Below are 27513 nucleotides of genomic sequence, written 5' to 3'. Positions count from 1 at the left end.
ACAAATAATAGTTTATGACAGGTTAAAAAAAAATAAAATCTACCAAGTGCATTCAAACACATACACGTAAAATATCGTTGGAAGGGTAAAAAGATGCTGGTAATGGAGTTTGCCTCCAGGGGAGGAAACCGAGTAGCTGAAGGATTCTATAGCCCCCGTAGATTTGCACTATATGAATTTTAGCAACTGAAAATAATTAAAAAACAAAGAAAAATAAAAATAAGTACGGTACTCATACATTTTTTTTTTCATCTAGGACGTTTATTAGTAGTAGAAAATATCAAATGAATTAGCAAATGTTTTTATATATGATAAATTTATAATATATAGTACATACATTTATATAAATATATATTTATGTATTATATATAAGATATATTTTTACTGTGCTAAAATATACATAATATAAATTTTACCATTTTAACCATATTTAAGTGTACAGCTCAGTGGCATTACGCACATTCACGTTGTTGGGCAACCATCACCATCCTCCATCTCCAGAACATTTTTATCCTCTCAAATTGAAACTCTGTACCAATTAGACAACAACTCCTCATTTCTCCATCTCCCAGTTCCTGGAAACCACCATTCTAGCCCATGTGGCTATAAATTTAACTACCTCATATAAATGGTATCATACAGTATTTGCGCTTTTGTGACTGACTTATTTCACTTAGAGTAAGAGTTTCAGAGTTTATCCATGTTGTAGCAAATGACAGAATTTCATTCTTTTATAAGGCTGAATAATATTCCAGTATATGTATGTATCACGTTTCATTTATCCATTTATCTGTTGATGGACATTTGTATTGCTTTCATCTTTAAGCTACTGTAGTAATGCTGCTATTAAAATTGGTGTACAAATATCTGCTCAAGCCCCCTGCTTTTACTTTTTTTGAGCATATAACAAAAAATGGAATTACTGGGTCCTATGGTATGTTAAATTTTTTGAGAAATTACCGTATCATTTTCCACAGTGATTGCACCATTTTCTATTCCCAGCAGCCATGAACTAGGGCTCCAATTCCTTCACATCTTCACCAATGTTTGTTATTCCACTTTTTAAATAATAATCATCCTAATGGGTGTGAAGTGGTATCTTATTGTGGTTTTGATTTGCATTTCCCTAATGACTAGTAATGTTAAGCACCTTTTCATGTGCTTATTGACCATTAGCATATCTTCTTTGGAGAATGCTCTAGTAAGGCCTTTGTCCATTTTTGAATGGGGTTGGTTTTTGTTTGTTTTTGTTGTGGTGGTGAGTTGTAGAAGTTCTTTATGTTTTCTGGATATTAATCTCATATTCGAAATATAATTTGCAGTTTTTTTCTCTTTCCATGAGCTACCTTTTTACTCTATTAATTGTGCTTTTTCTTGTACTGAAGTTTTTAATTTTGATGGAATTTAGCTTACCTATTTTGCTGTTGTTGTTGCCTGTGCTTGTGGTGGTAAACTCAAAAAATCATTGGCAATTGCAATATCCTGAAGTTTTTTCCTGTGTTTTCTTCCAAGAAGTTTATAGTTTTAGCTTTTACATTAAGGTCTTTGATTTATTTTGAGTTAATTTGCTATACTGTGTATGGTAGGTGTCCATTTTTATTCTCTTGCATATGGATATCCAGTATTCCCCACATCAGTTATGGAAATGACTTTTTCTCACTGAGTGGTTTTGGCTCATTTGTTGAAACCAATTGACCATATATGTGACTATTTCCTTCTGAGTTCTTTGTTTTATTCCATTGGTCTTTATGTCTGTTTTCGTGCCAGTTCCACACTATTTTGATTGCCCTGGCTTTGTAGTAACCTTTGAAATAAGAAAGTGTGAATTCTCCAACTTTCTTCATATTTATCAATATTGTTTTAGCTATTCAGGGTCCCTTGGGATTCTGTATGGATTTTAAGATTAATATTTCTTTTTCTCCAAAATGTCACTAGAGACTTTTAAAGAATGGTGTTGATTAGTTTAGATAGCATTGGATAGTATTGATATCTCAAAAATATTAAGTTTTCCAGTCCATGAACATAGACACAAGTGGAACATCCTGCCACTTGTTTGTGTCTTTTTCATTTTCTTCAGTAACATTTTGTAGTGTTGAGTACAAGTTGCTTGCCCTCATGGTTGAGTTAATTCTTCAGTATTTTATTCGCTTTTATGTGATTGTAAATGAAATGATTTTCTTAATTTCCCTTTTCAGATTGTTCATTGCTAATGGAAGAAGTGCAACTAATATTTGTGTATTGATTTTGTATCATGAAACTTCGGTGAATTTGTTTATGAGTACTAACATTTTGTGTTTATGTGTATGTGTGTGTATTTTTTAGAGTTTTATACATCTAAGACTATGTCATCTGCAAACAGAGATAATTTTACTTCGTCCTTTTGAATTTGGATGACTTTTATTTCTTTTTGTTGCGTAATTGAGCTGGCTAGGACTTCCAGTACTATCTTGACTAGAAGTGGTGAAAGTGAGCATCTTTGTCATATTCCCAATCTTAGTGGAAACATTTTTAGTCTTTCAATATTGAGTACAATATTGAGTGTGGGTTTTTCATAGATGGCCTTTATTATGTTTAGGTAGTTTCCTTTTATTTCTGGTTTGTTAAGTGTTTTTATCATAACAAAGTGCTGAATTTTGTAAAAGTTTTTTATGTGTCAGTTGAAATGACCATAGGTTTTTAAAATTTTATCCTTTTAATGCGTGGTATTACACTGACTTTTTTTGTTTGTTGACTCATCCTTGCCTTTCAGGAATAAATCCTCCCTTGTTATGATGTATAATCATTTTAATATACTGTTGAATTTGGTATGCCAGTATTTGTTGAGAGTTTTTGTATCAATATTCATATGGAATATTAGTCGGTAGTTTTTTTTTTAATTATTATTTTGGTAGTTCCTTTGGCTTCATAACTCATTCTGTGAGGCTAGCATTGCCTCATACAGTGAATTAGGAAGTTTGTTCTCCTCTTCAATTTTTTCGAGGAGTTCTAGGAGGCTTGTTGCTAATTCTTCTTTATAGGTTTGGTAGAATTTACCAGTGAAGACATCTTAGCTTCAGTTTTATTTTTTGGTGGGAATATTTTAATAATTGATTCTATCTCCTCACTAGCAATAGGTTTACTCAGATTTTCAATTGCTTTTTGATTCAGTCTTAAAAGTTTGTGTATTTTAGGAATTTATCCATCTTATCTAGGTCATTAAGTATGTTGGTACACGTTGTTCATACTATTGTTATAATCTTTTTATTTCTGTAAAATTGGTAGTAACCTTCTTTTCTGACTTCAGTTATTTGAACATTCTTTCTTTTTGTCTTAGTCAATCTAGCTAAAGGTTTATCTATTCTGTTGATCTTTTTAAAGTACAAATTATTGACCTCATTGATTTTTCTCTATTGTTTTTCAACCTTGTATTTTATTCATCTCTGCTTTAGTATTTACTTCATTATTTCTGCTAGAGTTAGGTTTAGATTTTTTCTTCTTTTCTTATTTTTTAAGGAATAATGTTAGAATGTCTACTTGAAGTCTTTCTTTTTACATAACAGAAGGATTTAGAGCTATACATTTCCTTCTTAGTGCTGCTGCTTCTGCACCCCAGAAATTTTGGTATGTTGTGTTTTCACTTCATTTGTTTCAGGGTATTTTCTAACTTTTCTTGTGATTTATTGTTTGATCCTTTTTTTTTTTTTTTTTGACTGTGTTTTAAATTTCCACATATTTGTGAATTTTTCTGGTGTTTTTCTGTTGTTGATTTCTAGTTTCTTTCCACTGTGTTTGGAAAATACATTTTGTGTGATTTCAATCTTATTTAAAACGTATTAAGACTTGCTATGTTGTATAACATATGATCTATCCTTGAGAATGTTTCATATACAGTTAAGGAAAATGTGTATTCTGTTGTTGTTGAGTAGAATGATCTGTTTGTGTCATTTATGTACAATAGTTCTACAGGGTTGTCCAATTCTTTGTGTCTTTGTTGATATTCTGTCTGGTTATTCTAACCAATTTTGAGAGTGAGGTATTGAGGTTTCCTACTGTTACTGTAGTGCTATTTTTCCCTTCATTTCTTCCAATATTTGCTTTATATGTTATGAGCTCTCATGAGGGGTACCTATGCATCTCCAATTGGTACGTTTTCTTAGTGAACTGACTCTTTTATAAAAGGGTCAACATAATGTTCTTTGTCTTTTGCATCTACTTTTTACTTAAAGTTTATTCTATTTGATATTAGAATAGCCACCTTTCTGTCTTTTGGCTACTATTTGCATGAAATGGCTTTTCCCATCATTTTACTTCTAATCTATGTGTATCCATAGACTTAAAATGTGTCTCTGATAGAAGCATGCATTTGGATCCTGATTTTTAGTCGATGCTGCCAATCTATGTCTTTGGTTTATATATTATTTATATATTGCTTTCCTGATTTTCTTTAGTTCTTCATCTGTGTTTTCCTTTAGCTTTTGGAGATTATTTGGTAGTTGCTTTAAAATCTTTATTTAGTATGTGTTTCTTTAGAGACTGTTTCTAGAAGTTATTTCTTCTTTTAATGGGTCGGATTTCCCTGTTTTTCTTTGTCTAAATAATCGTTTTTTGGGAGCTGTGCACTTGATAAAATAGCCACCTCTCCTAATCTTTGCAAATTGGTGTAGAATACTTCTGCTAATTAGTGATCCCTTGAGTCTTGAGATCAGCCTGGGGTAACGGCTTATGGTCTTCTTAGTTATTTTCTGGGCATGTAGCCTATCTGAGCCTCTGTAAATGTGTGCTATTGCCTATTTCTTCTGATGTTCCTTCACCACTTCCAAATGCCTTAGCTTTTCAGAAAGTCTCACCTTTTATCCCAATGCCTCAAATGTTTTAATGTATTCCCCTATCCATAATCTTTTTGCCTCAGGCACCCATACACCTGCACTCCTCCTTTAGTTTTCATGTGCTCTGATGCCCACCAAATGCCTTCCATGGTTTCCAATCTTAGATGTAAACTATGCTCTTATTCTTGTGTGCTTGCTGAATCAGGTGAGACAGATACCAGTCCTTTGGGCACTCCACAGCCAGGCAAGAATTTTGAAAACGATTTGCATTTTGTTCTTTCTGCCCTGAAGGAGAGATCAGGAATTGAGCCATTTCTTTGACCCCACCAATATGGGAAGAGGTGAGCAAAGTCAAGTAAAACACCACAGAATTTTTCCTACCTTTTCAGTGTGTTTTGTTTGTTTGTTTTTGATTGGTGGTTTGGTTGGTGGCTGTAGATCTTAGACTAACTTTCAGAGCTCTTGTAAAGTTGTTTTAGTCAGTCTGTAGTTGTTTATTTAGTGTTTCTATGGGGACAGGGGAGTTTGGACTTCCTAATCTGACATCTTGCCGATGTCACTCTATCCTCTTAATCTTTTTAGGGGACCAATTTTTTGACTAAATACTGGCATTTTGTGAGCTTTTTGAGGTTTGAGCAGAAGGTTCTATAGTCACATACTCAGTCTTTTTTTTTTCTGCCATGTTATCAATAGCTTTTCTTGACGTTTACTACTTTTTCTTTTTTTAACCTGTTGAGGCTGAGAGTTATCGAAATTTTATCAGTTTATTTACCTATTTTTGTTTACTTTTGTTTACATTTCTTTCCTCATTTTATCTCTCTCCTCTCTCATTTTACTATAAGTTCCAGTAGCAACGAGGCAGCACCTTCAATTCTTTTTTGGAAATCTCCTTAGCTAAATATCCAACTTTGTTGCTAACAAATTCTGTTTTCCACATAACCACATAACTGCGGGAGACAATTTTGCTAAGTTTTTTTTTTTTTTTAAACTAATGATCTAACCAAGGAAATTTAGGTTTTCTCTAGCATGCTTCCAAAAACTCTTTCATCCAAACCCTTTCCATGATTTCAAGTTACCCTTACATTTTTAAGTATTTGTTATGTCACTTCTCCATTTCCAGTTTCCAAAATTTATTTTAGTTTTCTGTTGCTATTGATAAATTACCATCAACTGAACAGATTAAAACAATACCTATTTATTGTCTCACAGTTTCTTTTGGTCAAGGGGCTGGGCACAGTCCAACATGTTCTCTGCTTAGGAGCTCACAAATCTAAATAAAGGTATCATTAGGACTGCATTTTTATCTAGAGCTCAGGGGTCTCTTCCAAACTTGTTTAGGTCCTTGGCAGAATCAGTTCCTTGAGGTGCCCATTTTTTGGCTGGCTGTCACCTGGGGGCTGCTCTCAGTTCCGAGAAGTCACCCTCAAGTCTTAGCTACGTGATGAAATGTTTACGAGAATCTAATAATCATATTTTCTTTAAATTCTCTCTTACATATAAAAGTTATTAACAAATGTATCTCAAAGGAAATGAATGCCCAGAAATTAAACCTTTAGGCAAAATGCTAATAACCGAAAGAGAAAATAATGTGTATGTCCAGTTAAAATGAATCTTGACGTAAAGAGTATAGAGATCAATTATGATATATGCAGGAGAATATTACTACATAGAAATTAGATAAGCAAAAAATGCATTTATGGAATTAACAGACTTTTGTACTGCTATGTAATTCCTTTTACATAAAGCTCAAAAACAGGCACAATCATACTAAAGTGATAGATTCACCCTTAGGCATAAACAATTGTATAGGAGCTCTATCAGAAGTAAACTGGTAGTTTACTGCTTCAAAGTGAGCAGGATAACCTGTTTTGATTAATTTAAAGGCAACTGATCAGCATTCTTAATGAGATTTGTAAAATGTCTTCACCTTTGTCATATGACGTAGTTTAATTGTGGGAGTGACAGCTATTGTATTCAAGGTCCCACTCACACTCAAGGGGAGGGGATTGTCCAGGGATTTGTGTCACTGGGGGCTACTTTAGACTTCTTCCTACCAAAACAGTATTATAACAAGCTAAACTGAATTTCCACAACTTAAGCCTCTCTTCATATTTATTAGCCATTTGCATTTCCTCTTTTGTAACAATGTTGTTCCTTACCTTTACACATAAATGACGTATTTATTTAAGAATAGTGTTCTAAATTTATTGTCACTAACATAAACTGCATATATCTTATAGTAAGTGGCATAGATGTTAATTGTACAACCAGATGGATTTTTCTGTGCTACATACCTGTGTAACCACCACCCAGATTGAGCTAGAACAGTCCCAGTACTTCAGCAGGCACCCTCACATCCTCTCCAGGTCAAATCCCTCTCCACAAGGGTAACCGAATTACTTTAGAATAATTGTGCCTGTTTCTGAACTTCATATAAAAAGAATCATACAGTATATATAAAAGTCTGTGTTTTTTTCTACATATGTATTTTGTCTCTGAAATTCATCTATGTAATTGCTTGTGTAATTTCTATGTAGTAATATTCCCTGCATGTATCATAATTGGTCTCTACATTCCACTGTTTATGTCAAAATTTATTTAAACTGGACATACACGTTATTTCTTTTTAGATTATTAGCATTTTGCCTGAAGCTTTAATTTCTCAGTGTGCAGTTTTAAAAAATATTAGTTAATAACTTTTATATGTAAGATTGAATTTAATGAAAATATTATTATTAGGTTCTCATAAACATTTTGTCAACATGAGAATTTAGGATAATTTATGTTGAAGATGTATTGCCTCTATATATCCTCTCTATAGCCTCTTTATTATGCCTATGCATCTGTTTTAAAAATGATAATTTTATGTTCTGAATTTGGAGAACATTATTAAAAAACCCATGTAAATAATTTGGAAATAAAACACGTGCAATAAAAGCTAATGCTATATGAAAAAGAGTGATGTTTTGAATTTAAGGAAGAACCTGGAAGAAAGAAAAATTATGTTTTTATTGCCATTATAAAATATGATATAAAAATATAATTTTATTTATCATTCAAATTATAAATCTGGGACCTGGAATGTATATTATTTAAGAATCAATTTAAGTATTTCATTACCAAATAAGAAGTCCAGGATGCATTAAAACAAATTTGGTATGAGATTGCCTACGTTTGCCAATTTTATTATATTCTGCAAATTCCTCCTATAAAACTCCACATGAGGCCTCAACCTAAGTCCAGTTTATGTTACTTAGTAGATATAACTTAATCACAACATTAGCTCAGGATATTGGACACAGTGTGCATTAATGTCTTCTAAGTAAAGTGATTTAGTTGCTTTTTGTGTTGTGTGTGTATGTGATCTACGCTGGAGAAATTCAATTTCTACAGTAACCATTTACAAAAGCCTTTCTCCTCCTGTTGGTGCCCTCAAAGATTACTCTTTTGTTATTGATTCCTACTCCTGGGCTGCACCTGCCTGTGGGTACCCCTTCTCTCTACAGATGCCATCTGTCTTCAGAAACAGTCTTTTAAGGGCTAGCTCTGAAATAGCTCACTCCTTGCTTTTCTGAGGGATTGATGAAGGCAAAATAAAACATAAAATATATACTTTTTAATCATAGGGACCCGAGTAGCTCCGTAGAAATGAGTTATGAAGACCGATGCCTGCAACTGCACTTTTCTCCTTGTCTCTGCACTGCAGAGTGTAGAAGTCACTTCTTCATGGAGAAAGAAACTATTTATTAGTTGCCTGAAGTGGATCGGACACAATGATAGGCACTTTACGTGATCTGGATTTTCTCACTTCATCATTACAGTCAGTTGGCAAACAGACTTTCCTATCTCTGTTATTGGATGTTATAGAGACGTGATTTGGATTTCTGGGCAGTGTTGAGAGCCCTGTTACTAAGAATCTACTATAGAGACTGTAAACTGTAAATGATAAAAATGCCAAACTTACTGAGAAAAAAAGAATGAAAACTGTGCAATGAGTAACAACAAATTAGCATGGTGAAACCTACAAGAGAACTGTGTGCTAAATGTTGGAAGAACATGTAGCACGGAGTAAATAACTGCTCAGAAGAGCTGAGAGGCTTCCAGAGGAGGGACTGTGTAAACAGAGGCTGTGTGAGTGCTGTACCATGGCCAGTGCCCATGGGGGCCAGCTTTTACTCTAGATCAAGTCAGGTGGCATGAACACACAGAGTGTCCCATTCCATCGCCGAGCTGCTGGGTTGAGGAATCAACCAGTCAAACTCTCACGTTGCCCATGTGTAAGCTCTTCAAGAAAATGACTTCCCCAGTTGTATTATGACTTCCCCAAGTTGTAGTTGTATTGGCAGCTCAGGCTGCCAAACAAACTACTACAGACTGAGCGGCTTAAACAACAGACATTCATTATCTCACAGTTATTTTGTAAACCTCTAAACTGAGGTTTAGAGATGTTATCTGATTTACCCAAACCCTCAACAGGTTCAGCATGAAACTCCCATCCAGGCACGATGCCTCTATGTATCCTCTTTCTTACGGCTATACATCTGCCACTGCAGTTCCTTTGGGTCCCTTTTTAAATAATTTTTATTTTTTGAAAAGACTTTTCCAAGGCCCAATATACATAAATCATTGCATTTATAATGTCTAGTATATACTAAGTACTTAGTGTAATGTTTAGAATATACATAAATCACTGAATTAACTAGTCAGCTTCCTGAGAAATTGAGTGATCTCACAACTGAATGATGACCTGCAGAGTTTGTTACAACACAGATTATTGGGCTTCACCCCCAAATCTTCAGAGTCAGGAGGTACAGGATGGGGCCTGAGAACTTGCATTTCTAACGAGTTCTCAGGAGATGCTGTTAGTCCATACGTCACATCTGGAGATACACTGCTTTGGTGTGGTGGAAAAAGGAGAATTCTATTCTCTCTTTTAGTGGCTTTCTAGCTGTGCACTGGTGTTACGGACTGAACTGTGTTCCCTGTTTGTTGAAGTCTTAACCCTCAGTACCTCAGCATGTGACTATTGTTAGGACTTTCAAAAAAGTAATGAAGACTAAATGACATCAAATGGGTGGATCCTTATAAGAAGAGGAAATTTATGCATACAAAGAGACACAAGGGATGCACACACATAGAGATAAGACCACGTGAGGGAGAAGACGGCCGTCAGCAAACCAAGGAGAGAGGCCTCAGGAGAAATCAACCCTGCCCACACCTTGCTCTTCTTGGTGCTGACAACTGTGAGATAATGATTGTCTGTTGTTTCAGCAGCTCAGTCTGTGGTAGTTTGTTTGGCAGCCTGAGCTGACTAATACAACTGAGGAAGTCATTTCCTTGATGAGCTTACACATGGGCAATTTGAGAGTTCAACTGGTTGATTCCTCAGCCCAGCCACTCCACATGGGATGGGGCATTCTGTGTGTTCATGCCACTTGACTTGATCTAGAGTAAAAGCTAGCCCCCATGGGCACTGGCCATGGCACAGCACTCGCACATCCTCTGTTTACACCACCCCTCCTCTGGAAGCCTCTCAGCTCTTCTGAGCAGTTATTTACTCTGTCCTACATGTTCCTCCAGTATTTAGTACATGCTTCTCTCATAGGTTTCACCTAGCTGATTTGTTGTTACTCATCACGTGGTTTTCAGTTTTTCCCAGTAGGTTTAGCATTTTTATCATTTAGAGTTTGCAGGCTCTATAGTAGATTTTTAGTAACAGGGCTCTCAACACTGCCCAGAAATCTAGCCATGTTTCCCTGGCCAACTCTCTCTTCTTGTGCCAAGTCAATTTCAAATGTCCCCTCACCTCATGACTGGTTTCTCCTCCTCTCACTCCCATTGGAGGAGGAAGTTCCTGCCTCAGAGAGAAAATAAGAGTGAGTAAATCCATCCATCTCCTACTCTCTCCCACCTGCATCCTCTTTCCTTCCTGTTACAGGAGAGAGTAGGGCCCTCTTCCCAGGTGAGGCTGATTTCTTTGCCAAGATGAATCCTTTCCCACCTTTGAAGGAAGAAATCATTGCTCTCTGTTTTCAATGCCTCCCCATGTCCTGAATCTTTCTCATTAGGGATTAAACATGCTCATGGCTCTTCTTTTGCTAGAGACATAGCAGCATAAGAGAAACAAAACCCATCCTTCAAATCATTTCCTTGCAGATACCTCCCTAGCTCTCTCCCCTTTACAGCCAAACTTCTTTCTCAAGAGTTGTGGAGACAAGCTGTGACTCGCATTGTCATCTCTCACTTAAACCTCGGTCAACTCAGATATGTGCTGTTCTCTCACCATCCCACTCAAAAGGCCTGTTTTAATTTCACTGGTGACCAGCACATCACTAGTTTCAAAAGGCATCATCCTTGATCTCTAAGCTATATCCAGCGTCCTCTTTTTAGGCAAAACTTTATTTCTTTGGACCCTATGACACATCACTTGTCTTTCTCTGAGTACTCGTCCTCACCTCACCTCTTCCTTCATCCTGACCTTCATCTGTTAGAGTGCTACCATGCTCACCCAGTCCCTGAGCTCTCTTCTCTCTTTATTCTTCCCAGGGTCATTTTGTCCCTGACTGAGGTTTCATCGTTTCCATGCTGTGGCTGCTCACACAACTGGGGTCAGCTCAGATCACCTCTGTTGTCTATAACTGCCTGCTGAACGACTCCATTCTAATGCCTCCCAGGTACCTCCATCTCAACACATTTATGTCCAACTCATGATTTTAACCCAGAAAACTTTCCTCTGGCTCATTCTTGGTCTTAGAGAATATTGCCACTCTCTACCTAGTTTACAAACCAGAATGACAGAGTTATTCATGAGCTTTTTCTTCTTGCCCTCCATATGTAGCCATCCCTAGATTCTATCAGGGCATGCTGTAGACTGCAGCCAAGTCTTTCTTCTTCTTTTTCTTTTCTTTTACTTATTTATTTACTTTTTTGAGACAGAATTTCACTCTTGTCGCCCAGGCTTGAGTCCAATGGCGAGATCTCAGCTCACTGCAACCTCCAGTTCCTGGGTTCAAGCAATTCTCCTGCCTCAGTCTCCTGAGTAGCTGGAATTACAGGTGCCCACCACCATGCCCTGCTAATTTTTGTATTTTTAGTAGAGGTGGGGTTTCACCGTGTTGACCAGGCTAGTCTCAAACTCCTGACCTCAGGTGATCCCCCACCTCAGTTTCCCAAAGAGTTGGGATTACAGGCATGAGCCACTGTGCCCGGCCTAGCCAAGTCTTAAGAATAAGTATTTGATCACATTATTCTCTCTCCCAAATATTTAATGATTTTTCATCTTCTGGGACTCAAATTCTGCTCATGGACTCCTACGATGATACAAGGACTGGATCCTGACTGCACCTTGTCTATGCCAGTTGGATACCTTTTAGTTTCTTAAACAGATCAATCTTCTTCTTGTCCCCAGAATCTTTACAATAGCTCTTCTGCCTGCCTGGGATGTTGTCTCCTCTTTCCCCCTTCTCTGAGCTAATCTTTGTTCATTCTTCAGTATGTGATTTATTTGACCCTTCTGCAGAGTCGTCTTCGTCTTGCCAGACCGAGTTGGATCCCTCCTGATAAATGCTCATGCTCCCCTCTTATGCGTCACAGCACCTGTGGCAGGTTGTATTTAAATAGCTAATTGCAAGTGTTTCACTCTTTGCCCAGTGAAAGAATACAAATCCAGCGGCGCTGTCTCATGTGTGGCTGTATTTCTGGCAGGAATTGCAGTGTCTGTCATAATAAACTTGGAATACAGGTTGCTTGCCTGACTAATAGACCAGCTGAATGAGAAGGGAGACCTGCATATCAAGGCAAGTGGTAACCACTTGGCCTTACCTGGGTTTTACTCTAGGGCTTCTGGAATCCATGTATCACTGCACATATCTGGACTTTGGGGGCCCTGTCCCACCTACAGAATTAACAGTCCCACAGTGTTGGCCACACTGATGTGGCCAACTGATGTGGCCCAACTGATGTACCACTGCCTTGGTTACTGTGTTTGGAATGTAGTTTTAAGAGAAGGAGCCTTTTTAAAGAAGGTTTAAAAATCACCTGGGTACTTATGAAGATGGCATATCCTTAGGCCTAACTGACAAAAATTTGGATTCTAAAGACCTAGGCATTTACATTAAGGAGCACCCCAAGTTCCTTGATTTGGATGGTTTGTGACCACTATTATGAGAAACATCCTGTTAGAGTATCTTTAAGCTCAAAGTTTATGTGAAAGATCACAAATCTGTCTAATACTGAGTGATTTGGGGAGACATGATTGTTTTCTTTATATAATGCTTTGTCATGCCCTTGTTTTAAATAGAAACCTTATTCCCTGACGTGAGACCTGAGATTGCATTTACATACCACTTTACGTACAATTCTGTTCCTTTTTTCTCCCACAATTTAATCTTCTGTATTTCATTCCTAATTACTGCTTCTTCTGATGATGGAAAGCAATTTTGGCAGTGATTAATTTGAAGGGTCTGCAACCTCTCCTTTGCTTTTTAAGACAATTCTGTTTGCACAGCCCATCCTATGAAGGGCTACTCGAACTCTCTGCCTCTTCAGAGAGCTGTTCCAAATGCTTTGTGTGTCTCCTAGGCTTAACCATGGTGCTAATGCTAGAGTGCTGTCTTTTCTTCTTTATACAAATTTCCTCAAATTTCAAAAACCACCCTCCCTGGAAGCAAGGCGAGAAGTGACATGGCTGCCGCCAATTATACAGGCCAAAGAAAGTTTGTTTTCCACATTAGCTAAAAGCAGCAGAGAGAGAATGGCAGGGTGCTTTGCAGTCTGCCAAAACAAAATGGAATTGAAATAGATTTGGGCAGGATAAATGCTGGTGGCAGGTGCCAGAAAGCAGCAACTTCTGTCAGGAGCAATGAAAAGAGAAGAAAGTAGGTATAATTCTTGCAGCCATGCAGATCAGAGCTACTAAATAAAGTTCCTGAGGTTAATGATAAGTAGTTCAAAACCTCATCCTCTGTACTGGAATATCATATTCCTGTGAGATATTTAACAAAAGATGAGCTTAACTCATCTTAAATGTAGTCATTGCCTCAAAAGTGGGTAATTCAGACAGGACTAGTTCTGAGCAACTTTCACTAACATATCTACCTCCAGGAAGCTAAGGATAAATGGGCCCTTGAAAGCATCTTCAATCCTGTTTCAACACCCGCCTCCTCACTGCCATCTAGGAGAGTTGAGTAGGGCATCTTGAACTGGCTCCTTTAATTCCATCTTCCCCCCTACTGCCATAATCTCATTTCTTTCTCCCTAGTGGATAGAGATACTTGGGAATACTATGAACAGCTGCATTTATCTGTCTTCAGACCATGGTAGAAAATCATGACTTTGCTTTGTTAACTAACTTTGTTTATACTCTGAAAATCATATTGCATTGAAGCCCCTGTTAGTGACTTGAAAACTGCTCCTGAATGAGGCCCACTAGGTGCGGCTGTCAAAGTTGAGAGTGAAATTAAGAGGTTAAAGGAACTGCAGAGGTGGTATTAGGTTTTCTGAGGAGGGGAAGAATGTACCTAGGAGAGAGAGAAGCCGCATCTCAGGAAGGCAACACACAGATAGGGATGCTGAATACAATATTTGGTCAATATCCATCCATTCAATCACTCATCAGATCTTACGGAGCATCTCATTTGGGCCGGGGAGTGAGATTAAAGCTGAAGATATTGAGATGAATTTAAATTAAGCTCCACTCCTTCTGGTTTCAAGGACCTGAGTGCATAAGTGGAAGGTGATAGAAACAGTGAGGGAGATGAACAATGGGCTCAGGTTGGAGAGAAGATTTGATAGTAGGGAATTTTTTCTTCTTTTTTTAGCTGTATTTATTGACCCTTACTTGTGCCAGATCACTTTTCTTGGCTCAGATCACTGTAAGGGCTCCTAGTTGCATTATCATCAGTAACTTTTACAAGAGGAGCTGTCTGAGCCAGACTTCCAATGGGCAGATGCCTGACAGCAGAGTCCACATGCCTGCCCCTGTAGAACCTTGCCTCCCAAATGTGACCAAAACAGAAATCAGAGAGCAGGGTTAAGGCTGAGATCATATTTACGGTGCAGCAAAAGTATCTCTCTCCCTAACCATCAATGACAACCGCGAAGGAAGCTCAGGTTTGGAAACTCAAGTGTGAATCTGTTTAGAGACTGCAGGAAGACCTGTCTTTGGTGCATATTTGGAGTTTAGGTGCCTTGCCCAGGTAGTACAGGCACTTTAGTGATACTGCTGGGTTTGCACCACCCATTCAATATCTGTGATTCCCCAAATGTCAACTCACTGTCTTTTCAGTACAGGTTTAATCAAAAGTGCTTCAGCAACCTTTATTCAAAAAATGTGGCTGGGTTTAAGGGATGACCTTATTCCCTTGTGAAATAGTAATTTGATCTTTTGACATTTTGGCTATTACAATCATAGGGCATTGCAAAGAACCAAATCAGTGATGAATTAGCCACATAGGAATTGGAAATTTTAGTGGCATGACACGTAGCATTTTTCTTTTACCTATTTTTTTTTAAGAAAAATTACATTTGAAAAAGCAGTATAGTGGTTATAAGAAATGAACAGGTAAAGTATCACATAAATTGATAAATTATAATTATGAGATTATCAATAAAACAGTTTAGATAAATATAGCCTCCACTTACTAACTTCTTTAAAGAATTAAGCTTAATATTGATTTTACTTTTTGAGAATATATTTAATTAACCTAGCTTTATTTATTTATTTATTTATTTGAGACAGAGTCTTGCTCTGTCACCCAGGCTGGAGTGCAGTGGTGCAATCTTGGCTCACTGCAACCTCCACCTCCCAGGTTCAAGCAATTCTCCTGCCTCAGCCTCCTGAGTAGCTGGGAATACAGGCACCCACCACCATGCCTAGCTAATTTATGTGTTTTTAGTAGGGATAGGATTTCACCATGTTGGCCAGGCTGGTCTCAAACTCTTGACCTCCGGTGATCTGCCTGCCTGGGCCTCCCGAATTGCTGGGATTACAGGCGTGAGCCACCGTGCTAAGCCCCTAGCAGTTTTAAAATTTGTATATGTCTGTATTGCCATATTCAATAAATAATTGTTTTTCAGGTTTTATGTTGTGTTAGTAAGTACCCACATGCCACAAAAACATTCTTTTATTTCTTTTCTTTTCCTTTTGATTTCTCTCTATTCCCTTTTCTATTTCCTCTCTCCTTCCTTCTCCTTCTCTCCTCTCCTCTTCCCTTTTCTATTCTTCCTTAAAAAGATGTTTGATTTTATTGGCTCTCTACTTGGGGAAACAAAAATGTTTTGAATAAGACAATTTAGTAATGATTTGAATAAATGTCATACAACTATATATGTATATATACAACTATATATATATACAAAACTACATATATACACAACTATATATACATACTATGTAAACACATAACTGTATATATACACAACTATATATTTCTATATTATAAATATTATATAACATTTATATAATATATAATATATAATATATATTTATATAATATTTATGTATTATATATCACATATATTTATATAATATTTATATAATATATTATATATTATATAAGTTGATTATATTTTTATGTATTTACATTATATAGTTGTGTATATATGTAGTTGTGTTTATATAGTTGTATATATGTATTTATGTATATAAATTATATATAGTATATAAATATATAATAAACTTATATAATATATAATATATTATATAATATAGAAATATATAATATATATAATCAACTATATATAAATATGTATATAATTATATATTATATATAAATATATATAGATATATTTATACCAGAACAAAGACTGAAGAGTACCCTATCTAACAGGGAAGAAATTACCTGTCCAAAATGTTCAGTGTATTCAGGCTTAGCCAGGGCTGGAATTCAGACGTCCTAATGCTAGAGTGTGTGACTTCCCCTGTGAGACATTTACAAAGTTAGTACCCATCTTAATGGTGTCTGCCTATTGAATTAAAAGTACATTTCCCAAGGAAACCTGTAGCACTATTAAGGTTTCCATGCAGCTCACCTGATTCTATTTCACTGACTTGGTGAGACACATACAATAATTTATGTCTTTTCATGTCTGCCAATTATTCTGAAATCCAGCATTATGACTGGGGTCAGCAGAAAATAGCCCTCATACCCCTTCTGTAACCAGCTTAGCACATTTCTGTCCCATAATGCGTGTCTTTGCATGAGATTCCTTCTATTTATTCACACTCTGGTTACCCTCCCTACCTATCACAAACATCTTTTTATTTTTGAATTGCTGGCATTGGCCAACTCCTTGAAGAAGCTTCCTCTGATCTGACATTATGTATATTTCACCGTGTTGTTCAGGTTTCACTGACATGTTTTTTTTTTACTAGTTTGACTCTATTACAAGACCAAGAACTTCTCGAAACCCTTATTCAAATAGTTAACCCAGCACCTAGCATAGCACTTGTGCTAGTAAATACTCACTGAATTTAATTCCCCAAATTTAACTCCTTTCACAACCTCTCTTGAACTGGATTTATTTATAAATAAATGAACCTTTTCATCTACATTAGTTCAAAGATCCATTTCAGCACTAGAATTCTGTAACTCACTGAACAGAGAATTATACTGTTTCTATCTCATAAAACCATGATTTATTTCCTGAATAAGTGTACAGTCTTTACAAAGTGATTTATTGTTTACGAGATGATTAAGTGTTCAGTGCCGAAAAAACCCAAAAAATTGTGAAGAAGATTAAAGGAGTCATAATCTTACCACAAGAATATAAAGCTTTAAGTAGGTTATAAAATACTTATGCCACCTTCACTTTTTAAATTAGAAGCTTCCATTTTATCAAAAGGCATGTAGGGGTTTATGAATTATTGGATAAAATGCAACTTTACACTAAAAGCATAATATCAAAATATTAATTTTTACAGTTTAATAGTAGTAGTTTTAGCAAATTATCTTCATTCTATATGTATTACTTTGCAACATTTTTCTTCTGACATATGATGAGAATTCTCCTATAATTTCATATGTGATGTCTTAACCCTCTCTCATTTTTTGTTAATACACGCTGTTAATACCTGGGTCATATTCCCTCTCTCACTCATTTTACTGAGCCACCTTTCATGTTCATTTTTCAAAAGATTATATAATTTCATCTTAAATTGCTTTATTCACTTACAAAATGTAATAAACATTCTCTATGAGTATTTATCTATACTATTCCTTAAGCAGATTAGTATATTTTACTACATCATTGTATTGTCATTTGTTCAGTTAATACCTACATATTAAACATTTAAGTTGTTTCTTGCCTCTTGTTATTATATTCTTTTTTCTCTTTCATTTCTTTTTCTGTTTCTGTTTCTTTTTCTTTTTATTGGCGATGGAGTCTCACTCTGTCACCCAGGCTTGAGTGCAGTGGTGCGATCTTGGCTCACTGCAATCTCTGCCTCCCTATTTCAAGTGATTGCCCTGCCTCAGCCTCCCAAGTAGCTGGGATTACAGGCATGCACCACCAGGCCTGGCTAAGTTTTGTACTTTTAGTAGAGATGGGGTTTCAACATGTTGGGCAGGCTGGTCTTGAACTGCTGACCTCAGGTAATCTGCCCCGCCTCGGCCTCCCAAAGTGCTGGGATTATAGGTGTGAGCCACCGCACCTGGCAAGATGTAACAAATCACCTGGCTTATGTATGTGATGAAATGTTATTTTTTATAATAAAACTCTTGTATTGAGATTAAGCAGATCAAAGGTGATCCATATTTGTCTCCCATAGAAAGAGTACACGAACCTGTTTTCCCACCAGCAGTATATAAGAAGATCCATTTCCTTAACCTTCAATAATATTAGATGTTAACATTATCTTTAATCTTTACTATATTGATGAGTTTAAATACTAAATTATTGCTTTAGATTATAATATTTACATATTGGCTATTTTGTAAATCTTTTATTAACTGTATATTCATGAACATTGTGTGCCCATTTTCTTTTGGAGTATTCATCTTAATTTTATTGACTTGAAAGCATTATGTTTGCAAAGCTTTATTTTAAAATCTTGAAGAACACTTGGATGAACTGGGTAGTGTGGAGATCATATTCTCGGATGCTTGCTGAGACTTTGATATTTAAGCTATTTCTCATAGGTGTTAACGTTTGAAAACTTGCAACCAACTGATCAAAAATAGAAAAAAAATTCTTTGGACATTCTTCCCAAGCAATTTGATGGTCAGGGTAAATGGGACTGCATGATTATGGATGAAACTAGAGCCCTTGAATATAATTGCACTCATAAGTCAAAGAAGGCAATTCATAACAATTTGGCCCAGCATTTTAATTTTATCTGTTAAATTATTCATGTGAATACTTTCATGAGTTAAGCCATGAATATTTGATTGGTGGTTGATTCATAACCATAAACTATATTAGCCCTTTATTTTTCTCATTTATGTCCAATTAACATATATGGGAAGGTGGAGAAAATTTATTCTTCTTAATATGAGAAACATCTTTCCCCACAGACTTATTGAGGCTGCCTGATGAACATTTACTATGACTCCAGGTCAACATTACGGCTGTTCTGGCAGTTTAATAATTGTTCTAATAATAATTCTCATTACATAGAGGGAAAATATTACAAATCTCTTCTTTGCAAGTGAGGAGATGACATTCAGAGAGGTTAAATAATGTTTCAGAATCCACATGATATGTTGGTGGCTGAGATTAGATTCAAATCCAGGACTAAAAAATTGAATGTTCCCCACCCCACAGTGGCTCTGATGATTGTTCTCAATGAGTCAGGTCAGCGTGCACGTAAATCACCACTCTCTGAGTCTGCTCTATACCTTTTCTGTTACCAGAGTAAATTGCTAAGTAGATATCCAATACCCATTTAGTCATGTCAGTTTTGTATCACTTAACAGAAATCTCTTCTGTCAAATAAACAGGTATTTACAGCCATTTCCCTGCTGTACACAAATATGAGAAAGTGCACAGTTTGGCAGGCAGCTAAGAATGGGTGGCTAGATGTGAATGTCAAAAGCTGCTACATAAAGGCTAATTTGTGGGTTGTGACATCTGGTAAACTGTGGCTATTCAATTCCTTTTAAGCCTGAACAAAGTATGGCATTTTACTTTGTCAGAGGAAGAGCTTCTTAGTCAAAGGACTGTGAAGATATCAAGTAATTATCTCAATAATTACTTTTAGAAATCCAGGAACGGGCATCCAAAAACATCCCAGTTATTTTAGCTTGAGTTAGATAATTCATAGATAATTCATATATATATATATATGTCAAATTTAGTTTAATGACATACTTTTTCCTAGCAGTATAATTTCTCTATATGCTGACTTAACAACTGCTTTATGAGAGCTGTATGTGGATCACCATTGATAAATGCATTAAATCAGTGGTTCCATAGCCTGACTGAGAATTTTAATCTTCTGGGAAGTTATAAAAACACATTTTTAACTCTGAGTCTCTGGAGATGGGGATTTTTTTTTCTGAGATAGGGCCTGGCAACCAGCATTTAAAGTGTTCCGTGGTGCATCTGATATGTAGCCTGGTTTAGAAACCACTGCTTTAACCACCTAATGCCTCATCCTCATTAGAACTTTACTCATTAAAATTAAACACGAATTTGCCTTATAATTTGGAAGTCTAACATGTGACTCAGCCCAAGCGACTCCTGGGTTTGAAAGTCTTCTGTCCAGCACAAACCCTGAAATCCTTAAAAATGGGTCTGCGGGTCTTTCTTGTCTTAGTTTCTGACCACCTTTAACTCTCATCTCCTGCCACTTGCTACAGATATGTGCCACATTCTGCTCCCTTGCTATTCACAGAGAATGCCAGGCCTATTTATACCTCCCTGTTTTGATCTTTAGACATCCACATTTTCTTTTCTGCCTGTAAACTACCAGGGATCTCAAGGATTTCACCTGAACGTCCGGGCCACTGGGCCTGTTTCTCTTTTTCCTCAGCATCCCAAGGACTCACTCCTTGGTACTGATTCTTTCCAGCCTGACACTTTGTTACACTGTGCTGGGTTATTTCTTTACATTTTCATCTCAACCCCTATGTTGGGGACAGAAACCAAAGAGCCCAGCGCCTGCACACACTGGGCACTCAGTAAATATCCCAAATGAAGGAGTTTTCTCAGATATGCATTGTTATCCCCATGACGCCTCTACAACTCTCTTCTCAATGCTATGACAAATGATTTCTCTTTCACATGGTACAGCTTTAAAAATGTTCTCTTTTGGATCTTCAGACTTGTTTGCTGCTCTCTATTAACTGTGTTTCAGTTTGGTATTTGTGAGCAGTACAATCTGTTTAGTACATCTGTTCTTTATAAGACTGCCTTTCTTGTGAAATAGTTTGTATTGGATTTTCTGGAGTACTTTAGAGTCAATCACTGGGAAAAACTATCACCACAGCTGATTGATCCGGGTGAGTCCTGCTTTGGACGTGGTTTTAGACTGCAGTCCGTAGGCTGCGTCTGACTCTGCTCCCAGCTTCTCGTCCTCACAGTGGACAGAAATGCTGCTCTCCACAGCTTGTTTGGAATGTGCAACCTCAACTCCAGATTCACTGAGATTCGTTGGTAGAGGTCCCAAAGGATCATTCTTGAGGGAGCGTGGCTGGATGATCAGCAGATCAGTGATGCACAGCTCACGCTTTCCTTTCGAATTTTGCTTGTGGACCGCTGTGATAGCTGAGGATGTTTTCACATTCGCTGTGTCCCACAGAGCAGGGAAGCCGGAGCAGCGAGGCCCACGGGGCTCTCCTATGCCCTCCTATGCCCTGCGGGGAAGTGGAAGGCGCAGGGGAGCAGGGACGGTGGAACTGAGGAAAAGCAGGCCGTGGGTTATTCCCTGAATGAATCCCGACCCGAGCGTAATCTGGGGTTTTCCCAGCAGCCAACTGGAGTTAAGAACAGAGAGGAAAAGGACTGTGGGAGAGGGGAGGAGCAAGCAAAGGGGCAGCGTAGGTGTGTCATCCAGTCTAAGCGCAGCGGAGCGCACATGCCCTGATCCTGCCACGCGTTGTCACAAGAGACTTCCTCTTGCATTGCAGGCTTCCCGCCCAAGGCCCAGTTTCCGCACTTCATGTGTGCATAAAGGGGACCCTCAAGGGAGCCCTGATGGGGTGGGCCTGTGTGGCATTCCCATGGCTGCGAGATGCCGCAGGGTCACTGAGAAGGTAAGTGAAGAAGTGCAGTCACTTCTGCGGAGCTGACCCAGCCGCCCTTCCTCCCGCCCGTCCCGCAGGCGGCTCCCCAGCACGGCCAGCACCTGTGCGGGGCCTCCCTCTGCTCCGTGCACAAGTGGCGGCGCTCCTGGCCTGGAGGCTCCGCCACACGCTGCGCGCCGGGAAGAGCACCCTCGCCGACCTGCTGCTGCCAGTCCTCTTCGTGGCCTTGGCCATGGGCTTGTTCATGGTGAGACCCCTAGCCACCGAGTACCCTCCCCTCAGACTCACACCTGGACATTACCAGCGGGCCGAGACCTACTTTTTCAGGTAAGTTGTTTTTGTTCCTTTGATTTCAAAATTATGTCAAGGTAGATTATGAATTGCAATAGCTTTGATACTTTTGAGAATTCTAGATAAAAACTTGAAATGTAAATGTTTTCATTATTTCCGAGGTCTGAATTCACGAGGAGATCCTTGGAGAAGCTTTTGCTCCTCTCAGGCTGTCTCAGGGCAGGCGCTTAAGGCTAATGAGGCTGCCTGGCCTCCGAATCCTGAGCCTGTGACCCCTCCTCATGGTGGCCGAGTCCCTGCACGAAAGGGCGCATGTGGTCACGCGCTAACCTGCAGAGGGCCCACACGCCCTGCCCCACAGGAGGGCTGGATAGACACCGGGATTTGTAGGATTCTATAACGTATTAGATATATGTGGTATATTTCACAAGACCCTCCACAGTTGTTTCTGGGACAACAGCCCCACGGTTGCACACACCTCTCTGACAGCACGGACGGAATGGAAGCCCTAAGCCTCCCCAGGCCAGGGTCAGTCGAGCAGGATCTGTTGCTGGTGCGTTCAGAAGAGCCTGGGTTTTTGCCACCAAATGAATTAACTAAAGAACTCAGAGCTTTCTGGGTTGCAGATTCATACACAAGGGTTGGGAACCTAAAATGGAAACCCATCCCCTAAGTTCCTTTGCCTTAGTTTAGCGGGCTCCTCTCTAGATTCGGGACAATCTGTGCAGTCAGGGAGGCCCGCCTCCTGCCGGACACGGTCATGGCTGTGATCCCAGACATTACTACATGGAACATGCAGAATCGTCTTCAAGGTGGCTATAATTTTTCACAGTTGGGATGGGGAGACAAATGACTGCTAATCTCTAAGAGCCTAGTAATATTTGTGTAATTTTTGTAGTGATGTGTAATTTGGAATTAGATTTAAACAAATACAGGTACAAAGTAAAAATCTATGGTAAACTCTTCAGTTTGTTCCCTTCTTGTCACACTCCTCAACTATAAAAGAACTGTCACTATTTTGAGTCTTTTGATTATAAAATATGTTTCTTGAAGAAAATAATACAAAGCACAGGCTAGCCAAAAAATAAAATAAAAAGCAATTACACGTAATTTTACCAGAGATATCTACTGTAAACCTATTGGGATAATCTGCCGCATGATATACATAATACTTGTATCTACATGCATTTGTGTTTTTATCACAATAAGATTACACTATAATACTCTATGTAACTCTTTTGCACTCCATAATATTTTTGTATCTCTTCTTATATATCAGTACAACCACTTTACTCATGAAAACTACAGTACCCTGACTACTGAACGATTCTTTAGTCGTGTGTTGTTGGAGGCACATTAATTTATTTAGACAATCTCTTTTTGGGGGCATATAAAGGTTTATTTATTTGTTTTTATTTTCCTATTATAGGCAATGCTGTATAAGAATCTTTGTTTAGTTAGATTTATGTGACTACTTATTCTTACCATCATACATTTCTGTTAGAATTTTGGGGGGCAAAGGCATCAGTATTTTTATGGTAGATATTGCCAAATTACCCTTATAAATGTGTGCCAATTAATAGCCTTATAAAGTCAGTGATTATTTTCTTCAACAGATATTCATGGTGCACTTACTACATGCTAGGTACTGTTCTAGGTGGTAGTTATATGTGTAATTAGAACAAACCAAAACCCCTAGTTTAGTGGGAGAAAGGAAGTTCAGTTCTCTAAACTCCAACTAATAGGCCGGGCGCGGTGGCTCACGCCTGTAATCCCAGCACTTTGGGAGGCCGAGGCGGGCGGATCACAAGGTCAGGAGATCGAGACCATGGTGAAACCCCATCTCTACTAAAAAATAGAAAAAAATTAGCTGGGCGCAGTGGCGGGCGCCTGTAGTCCCAGCTACTCGGGAGGCTGAGGCAGGAGAATGGCGTGAACCCGGGAGGCGGAGCTTGCAGTGAGCCGAGATTGCGCCACTGCACTCCAGCCTGGGCGACAGAGCGAGACTCCGTCTAAAAAAAAAAAAAAAAAAAAAACTCCAACTAATAGTTTTGATAGTCCAAACCTGATATTTCATTGCTTTATTAGGCAGCTCTTTGATTACTATTGAAGTTGAATATTTTCAAAGTTTTTTTGTTATTTAAAATTTTACTTTACATGTTGAACATATTAAGCATCATCTATACGTATATTTCCACATCATATTTTGCTTCTAACTGTCTTCTCCTTTACCCCCTCCCCTCTCTCAACTTTACCTCTTGTCTTTTTCTTCTGAGACTGTTGAGAATTTCTCTACATGGTGTTTATTTCACTGATACCATTTTCACTTGACTCCAAATAGCCATTCACTTTCTCTACTGCATTATTAATTTGACGATTACATTTTTCATTTGAAAGCATTTTTCCTACTCTCCCAGTATTCATTTGTTATAGAAGTAATGCACTTACTTTAATATTTTCTTCTGTTTCTAAGAGTTACTATTTTAAAGTAAGATATTTTGTTTGTTCTCATTTTTGATAATGTTACTTGAATTATGAAACAGAGGCATTCACGTATCTGGAGGTTTATTTTCTCATCCTTACAGAGGAGTCCTGCCTGCACAGGCTATAGTACCTGCTCCATCAGTGACTGCAAGTGCCCCACTTCTAATGGTTAATTTCTGTCTAAAGAGAAAAGAACAAGCTTACATTTTCTCAGTTTTTATTTTAGTAGAATGGTAGTTTAGTTAGTTATGAGGAAAAAGTAAAACAGAGAGCATCTACATTGATGGAACATTTTCTTGCTTTTTGCTATTATCAGTAATGTTTGCAGTGATAATCAAAAATTAGTGGGGGAGAAGAACAACTATCATCATTTTATCATTTTATGGCCACTGTAACTGCTCTTGTTAGGAACTCTCCACTGGCATTCAGGACTTTTCTTCTGCATACTGGATCCTCTCTGAGTGTGTACCTTGATTTCTCTGAAGACAACCCCTGTTGTTCTTCACTTGTATTAAACTTGCCTCTTTCCACTTTCAAGTGTCCTCGTGTGAGTGATAAATGATGTGGCCATTCCTTCTTTATTGAATCTGAGCACCATGGTCTAAATCTTGGCACAGGAATGATTCACAAAGGGGCCCAGATTTTCACATCTCATAGTCCTCCTGACTCCCTGTGTACACAGGCCACCCATGGTCACTCAGCACCCATCCTTGCTGCTCCAAATGGGGGACAACCCCATTTTATAACATCCGTGAGCCGTCTCCTTGGGAAAGCATATAGGATTGCCATTACACTCCCTCGCTTTCTCCTTAGGGTAACTCCCTGTTGATAGGTGAGTAATTCAGGCCTGCATGTAGCTTTCAAAAATCATGAACGCATTAGCTTTGTGCTGATTTGGAAGGTACATATAAATCTTATCTTATTAGTGTTCTGACAATTCTCAATAGAGCCCCATGCTTCTAAAATGTTAGAGTTGAGGAAATGCAATTATATATCCACATTAAATTCGCTAAAAATTTCTTGCAGAATACAAATCTTCATAAAAGCACAAACCAGAAGAAATGCACCAGAGAGGTTCTCTTCTACCTGAATCCTCCTACAAATAAAGGGGACAGATGACACCCCCCCAGCTTATAGAGGGTTTGAGCTTCTTGGGCCCAAAGAAACCTGGGGCTTTGACAACTCAGTCTCCAGTGGTCTCCAACTCACATGCTTTGGTGTACAGGTGGGGAGTGAAGGCATGACATCCACAGGGCTGTAAAGATGCTTGTTTTGTGACCAGACCTCCACAGCACATTGACTTTATAGACTGTGAGGAAGGAGAAGAAGTATGGAGCATATCTGTGCTGGTTTGGGGTCTGGTCAGCCATTCATGACTCAGGCTTCTGACTCAGTTTTATTCTGAATCAACTTGCTCTCTGACTGCTGTTTTGAGAGTGCTCCAGAAATTCTCCCTCCCCACTAAGAAGTGTGAGAAAAGGGTGGCAGGGCCTCTGTGCCTGTTTAGGGTGGAGGCGAGCAGCATAGGGCAGCCCCAGAGAAATTAGAGGAGGGTGGTGCAGCTGTGAGAGATACAGTGTGAACACAGCTGCGCCTGCTTGCAGACATCTGAGGCTGGTAAGACCTGACGGACCTGCTCAAAACCTTGAGCAGCTCCATATTGTCCAAGGGATGATATTGGCACATCTTAGCATACCCTACAGCTCCTCCTGGTGCCTCTGCAGCCTCTGACACTCCCTTTATCTCATTCTCTGAACTTCAGAATGACACAATCATACATGATGTTGCTGCATCTCTCCCTGTTTAAGGAAATGGAAACTACCTTCCTCTTCTCAGTCCTCTGCCACTCCCACTGTATACACTCTAATGTTCCCAGCAAAATAAGAATGCTTCCAAAATCTGGCTCGGATGCCCCCTTCCAGGGATCCTCTGTGGCTGCTCTCTCAACTGAATGTCTGTCATTGTTGTATGGATGTCACTGTGGCTTAACTTAGTGCTGGAGATTCTTGCCTTCCTTCCTTCAGGGAGACTTCCTGGAGGGTAAGCATCAAGCCTCCTTTATATCTGTACCTTTAGTTCCTGCCAACATGTCTAGAAATGGTTACTTTCATTAAATCCTTGTTAAAATTGAAATACTCAATGAAAATGAAATGTATCAAAAATGTTTTCCAGAAATTAACTTGGACAGGAAGCAGATAAACAAATGGAACATGGAAAGACAGCTCTCTACACATTAAAAATATAGAATATTTAGACTCCATGACCTCATCTTCTGGGATGGGGCAGTTAGTCCTTACTAGAGGAGATGCTCCTAAATACACTGCTAAGTTCACTGCATTAGAAAAACCTGTGAGTCCTCCTTGAACATGGACCTGACCCTGGCCCACTGTCTGCTGAGTTTGTTCCTACCCCCAAACTCTCTCTCTTTTTCTCATAGTTCTCCAACCAGAAAAAGACCTAGAAGGAACAAGTGTAGGACTCCAAGTCCTGGTTGCTATACCAGTTCTTTAAGAACCCAAGAGGGCCAGTGGATGTATGTAGCCAGTAAGTGCCCACTGTCACCATCCCCTTCTCCTGTTAGCATGGCAGCAGAAACTGGGTGCCTTTTTTAGTTTTCTAGGGCTGCTATAGCAAAGTGCCACAAACTGGGTTACTTAACAGAATTGTATTTGCTCACTGTTCTGGAGGCCAGAAGTCTGAAATCAAAGTGTCAGCAGGACCATATCCTCTCTGAAGGCTCCAGGGGG

General features: G+C 38.4%; 1 protein-coding gene across 1 annotated transcript in view; it reads left to right on the top strand.

The window, feature by feature from the left end:
• Positions 1-27513, top strand: part of ABCA13 (ATP binding cassette subfamily A member 13) — a 502662-nt gene that overhangs the window by 276137 nt on the left and 199012 nt on the right. Inside the window, exon 43 of the mRNA XM_073008854.1 lies at positions 22069-22318. Within this exon, the coding sequence (XP_072864955.1) occupies positions 22069-22318 (250 nt within the window). The remainder of the gene's footprint in view (positions 1-22068; positions 22319-27513) is intronic.

The sequence above is a fragment of the Chlorocebus sabaeus genome, chromosome 21, assembly GCF_047675955.1.
Source record: "Chlorocebus sabaeus isolate Y175 chromosome 21, mChlSab1.0.hap1, whole genome shotgun sequence".
In the NCBI taxonomy this organism is placed as follows: domain Eukaryota; kingdom Metazoa; phylum Chordata; class Mammalia; order Primates; family Cercopithecidae; genus Chlorocebus; species Chlorocebus sabaeus.
Note: the sequence above shows the minus strand (reverse complement) of the source record. Positions and strands in the feature narration are given on the sequence as shown.